Raw genomic sequence first — 5129 nt, 5'->3', positions numbered from 1 at the left:
TTTCACATGAGAAAAACGGACTGATTATTCTGATCAGCGTTTGAGGGTCATCCAATTTTCTCGTACATGGAGAAATTTAAAAAAAAAAAAAAAAAGTGTCTCCATTCTGATTGTCTATGGAAAATTGGACTGCACTTGGATGTCATCCGAGTGCAGTATGATTTTTTTTTTTTACGGACCCATTGACTTATATTGCCTCTTGGACCGACGAAAAAAAGCGGACATGTGCACAGATCAGCAGAATATTATAGGTACGAATGCTATCCGTGAAAGCCACGGATATCACTCGTACACAAAAAAAATAAATAAATCGGACGTGTGAATGAGGCCTTAGATGACAATAGACCTCTCATCTCTCAAACTGTAGTCCATTCATCATAGATCAGTGGGATGTAAGCACGGTTTTTCAATGAGAAACATTTATACAAACAGCAACATCTATTTCACTATTGTCATTGATACAATGTCTTACAAACTTTAGCTCAATAAAAACTGTCCATTTTATGTTGAAAGTTGGAAGAGTGATGACATTTTATGGCAGCCGCAATGTAAATGTTGCAATAGATGAGTCATATTATGAGTGATCCATCTGAAATAGAAATCTACAAGATCTCTAGCTAAGCAGAGTACTGCCTTTGTCATCACATAACTATGTACAATGCGCCCAGTATTAGGAGAGTAAAACAGCACTATGTAAATATCTCTAGGTTGTTGAGGGATGCAATATATGCAGCGGATGGATCATGGACTTAATTCTGATAAGTCTCTTCGTCCTCAGAAGCACTGCTGTCGGATTCCCGATAGAAAGAAATGGTGGCCTGAACTGGAAAGTTCTTTAGCAGTTCTTCTGCCTCTGGATACAAGAAGTCGTAACACTTTGACTTTGGCCAGAAAAGCCTGTAAAAAAAATAAACGTCAGATTACAAAAAATTGGTTTTATATCTCTCTACATATATAGTACTGATGGAGGCAGCTTCGCCCTGGCACATGTTGCCTTTTTGACAGTGTTAGGCCAGGGTCACACGGACGTGGATTCTCTCATGTGAGAGAATAGGGCCGATTATGCTACTTAATTTCTCCATTGTCTCTGTGTGCGTACATCAGGCTGCACTCGGATGACATCCAAGTGCAGCTCGATGTTTCACACGCACCCATAGACTTGTATAAGTGCGCGTGATATGATTATCGGATGCACTTGCAGCATGCTGCGATTGTTTTCTCATGCTGAATCAAAATGGGGGGAAAAAAAAAAAAAACATCGCAGATGTGCACTCATAGTGTAACATTGGGCCGAATGCTATCCGATAAAACATGGGAGAGCACTCGTCCGGGTTATACGCTAGTGTAGGTGAGCCATACTGTTGCCGTCATGTCCGCTGCAGAGAGTACATGATATGCAAAAGTACATGGCATTAAAGGGGGTATCCAATCTATGAAGAAAAGTCTGCAATCACTCTATGTGACAGCAGACTGTTGAATCGTCGTCACAGTATGTATTGCACAGACTGTTGAAATTCACCTGTATTCACCATGTGAGTGGGTGGACACAGGTACACAGGTATATGATATGCACACTTGCAGTCATGTGCCGACCAGACTCTCTTCACGTCTCAATCTTTGTAGGAGAGAAGAGTCTAATCTGCACGTGACCACAAGAACACAAATTGCAACAATGCAGTTATGTAACCCCCAACTGCAATAGCTTGGGTAATATAAAGGAAATGTGTTAGGAAGTGCATCTCACACTGTCACACAGCATAGAGTGACTGCAGACTTTTCTTCTTAAAGGGGTTGTACACTATTCTGACAACCCCTTCTGAGTCGTTATTTTTTCCCCCCAATAAAATAACACTTGTACTCCTCTCCATCGCCGTTCCAGCAGTGTCGGCACGGGCTCTCCCGGGACTTGCATGACTTTATGTCACATGATTGCTGCACCCAATCAGCGCTCGCTTCATTCTCCTCTCCTTTGGACAAATCAAAATATAAAGAGGAAGTGAGAGCTGCGGCTGCTCTCTCACTACCTCCGGATGTGAATTACATTCATAGCAGATTAGAGTGAAGCCTCCACTTATTGGCAGCAGGGATGGCATGACATAATGTCATGTGAGCTCCGGAAGAGCCAGTGCAGACACTGCTGGAATGGCTCCAGCACTGGAAGTGAGGATAAGTGTTATTATTTTACTGGAGGTGAAATATGGGGATTGAGAAAGGGTTACCTGAGCAGTGGACAAACCCTTTAAACTAAACGATTAAAAGTGCTATGAAAACAATCGAAATAGGACTTGCTCATTATGATTCTCGAAATTAGGACATATTTTTAGATAGGATGGATGAATGGATATAAACTACTCTCACCATGAAAATAAATCTATGAATCACAAATGTACTTACTTGACAGGGTGCTGAAAGGCTGGTAGTTTAACTTTGTCATTAATGGGGCCCTGAATTAAACATAATGGCTGTATTATAGATAGGAAACACAGTAGATTAGATCATATTACATAGGAAACAATCAAGACAGCATGTAGAAAAAGTTTCCTTATAAGATTTCATAGGGCTAATTCTATGAAGATGATTACACACTCACACATTTACTTCTATCCCAAGAATAGGTCACCAATATCAAATCGGTGATGGTCCAACACCGAGGGCACCTTAGATCAGCTGTTCTCGCTCTAACGGCAGGCGCATGTATACTGTGTACATCTAGTTGTCACAGGAGCTCCAAATAACTGATCGGTGCGGATTTTGGGTGTAGGATCACCCACTGATATATTTATTACCTGTCTTACAAATAGGTTATCAATGTAAGTCCTGGACAACCCTTTAATACCGTTACTTTCACTAAAAATTCTAAGAGAAACATTAGACTTTAAATTCATAAACTGTCTCAATGTAAAGACTATCATTAGGAAGCAGAAGTTGTATAAGTCAGGAATCATGATAAATTCTATGATCTTATGGTTTCCCATGGTGCAAGAAAACGGCACACATGCAAACACAATGAGCGATTCATTATTGCATTTGCGCCTGTTCTTGGTCGAACTTTTGGTGTTTTGTACCTGTTTTTTTGGTTTGCACCAAATTCATCTTTCCATTTGCGCATTTTTTAGTGTATTTTATGCGTTCTCTTGAGCTTTTTCTTTGTAGTTTGCCACTTGTCGACATATTTTACGTTTTCCGGATATTTCTGCATGATCTATTATTTGCGACTTTTCAAAAAGTCACAAAACGTCCTCCTTTAGTGATTTTGGACCAGATTCATCATTTTCGTTTCACCTCTGTTTTTTTACAGGCTTTTCACAGACAATTACTGCAACAAAGTCATCAAAATGGCGCACGCGAACCATGTATTTTACTGTCTTAAACTGGTTGTGCGACTTTTAAGGCAGAAAAGTGGCACATCTCGCAAGTGACACAAAAAATGCGCCAAAATAACTGACATACATAAAATCGGAGGGGGGGGGGCTAGTTTAGAGCTATGCCAAATTTTTTGACTTTTCAGTAAAAAAAAAATCTAATACATCTGGAAAAGCCACATTGACCAACTAAAAAAGAGAAATAAACCATAAATCACTTTTCGTTTGCGATATTCGCTGACATTTCTTGCCACAAATTTTTCAAAATGGAGCACGTGGTTCATGAATTTGGAACAAAATTAAAAATCCTCTTTATTTTTATCTTTAACAATTTTTCGGAGATTATTTAGCATAAAAAGTCTCAAAGCCATTAAGATGTTGCAAGCTAGTCTCCAAATATGACAAAATATAGTATCCCCCAGAATCCTTAGTCCAGGCATGGAGTGATATGTGGCAAAGAATGTGACGTTTGGAAAAAGTTGGATTTCATGAATCTGTCTAAAGCCATGTTCACACGCAGCGCTTTTTTTCTGCAGCCAAAATCTGTTCTTAGCAGTAAAAATGCTGCGTTAAAAGGAGGTTTTTGCAGTGATTTTTAGCTATGGTTTAGCAGCGTTTTCGCACTAACATTGCCTTTTATGGGTGAAAAAAAGCTGCAAAAACACTGAAAGAATTGACACGCTGCAGATTTCAGAAACTGCGCAGATCTAAGATTCAGTCAGGTAAACCAGAGCAGGAGTGCGGTGAGATTTCTGAAATCTCATAGCTTTAGCCGCTACTGAGAAAGTGCAACTTCTCAATAAAACGCTAGGTGTGAACATAGCCTAAGACATCTGTATAACACAATTCTTGAGAAATAAAAAAGGACTGAAAAGAAAGACAAGTTAAAAAAAAAATGCTGAAAACTTTATAGAGAAAAAGGCAGCACTAATAAACCAAGTAATAAAATCACATGACTCCAGAAAACTGGAGAATCGGCGATGATGAATCGGCCGATGTCTGAGCCTGTGTGGCTGATACATGGTCTGGCATTAGCACACCGCAGACATGGAGGGTGACGTACCTGCCGAGTGCTGTGTCTCCTCACTGGTGGGTTATTCCACGGTCTCCACACTGTCCCACACCTGGCAAACACACAACTGCAGTCAGCATGTGATAGCCGCATCCTTGTCCCACACACAGTGTAGGTGCAGTGTACAGACCTGTCCGCAGAGTGCTCCGTGCTGCCTGCGGCTGCTGAAACCCTCTGCGCTGCTGACTGCTGGGCGTCCATCCCTTCCTCCTATAGCTCTGCCGACAAGTAGTGCTCATGGCCCCTGTCATTATATCCTGACGCCTGTCTGCTGCAGTCTCCTCCCTCCAGGCCCAGAGGAGCAGGTACACATGGCCGGGTGTGAATGTGCACACCCGAAAATGCCGGACACGTGCTGAGGCAGATGGTGCGGGGAGAGCGGCCCCCTGCTGAGCCCATTACTGGCCACAGGCAGCCGGCGGTGCCATACTGGCGACATCATGGCTTCCATCACTTCTAGGACTGTGCGATGTATCCAGCAGGGAAAGTGTCTGCCTATAGCGGTCAGGCTGAATCCAGTATATAGTGTCTGCCTATAGCGGCCAGGCTGAATCCAGTATACAGTGTCTGCCTATAGCGGCCAGGCTGAATCCAGTATATAGTGTCTGCCTATAGCGGCCAGGCTGAATCCAGTATATAGTGTCTGCCTATAGCGGCCAGGCTGAATCCAGTATACAGTGTCTGCCTATAGCGGC

General features: G+C 42.1%; 1 protein-coding gene across 1 annotated transcript; it reads right to left on the bottom strand.

Moving 5' to 3' along the window:
• Positions 1-621: 621 nt before the first annotated feature.
• On the bottom strand, positions 622-4788 carry RIPPLY2 (ripply transcriptional repressor 2). Its single transcript, XM_073673150.1, has 4 exons — positions 4565-4788; positions 4426-4486; positions 2395-2444; positions 622-897 (listed from the first exon to the last, which is right to left on the bottom strand). The coding sequence occupies exons 1-4, from the start codon at positions 4633-4635 to the stop codon at positions 750-752; spliced, it is 330 nt and encodes a 109-aa protein (XP_073529251.1). The 5' UTR covers positions 4636-4788; the 3' UTR covers positions 622-749.
• Positions 4789-5129: the final 341 nt, after the last annotated feature.

The sequence above is a fragment of the Phyllobates terribilis genome, unplaced genomic scaffold (genome assembly GCF_046119375.1).
Source record: "Phyllobates terribilis strain yellow unplaced genomic scaffold, ASM4611937v1 Scaffold_3__8_contigs__length_932513732, whole genome shotgun sequence".
NCBI classification, from domain to species: Eukaryota; Metazoa; Chordata; class Amphibia; order Anura; family Dendrobatidae; genus Phyllobates; species Phyllobates terribilis.
This window is presented reverse-complemented; position numbering and strand designations above follow the sequence as displayed.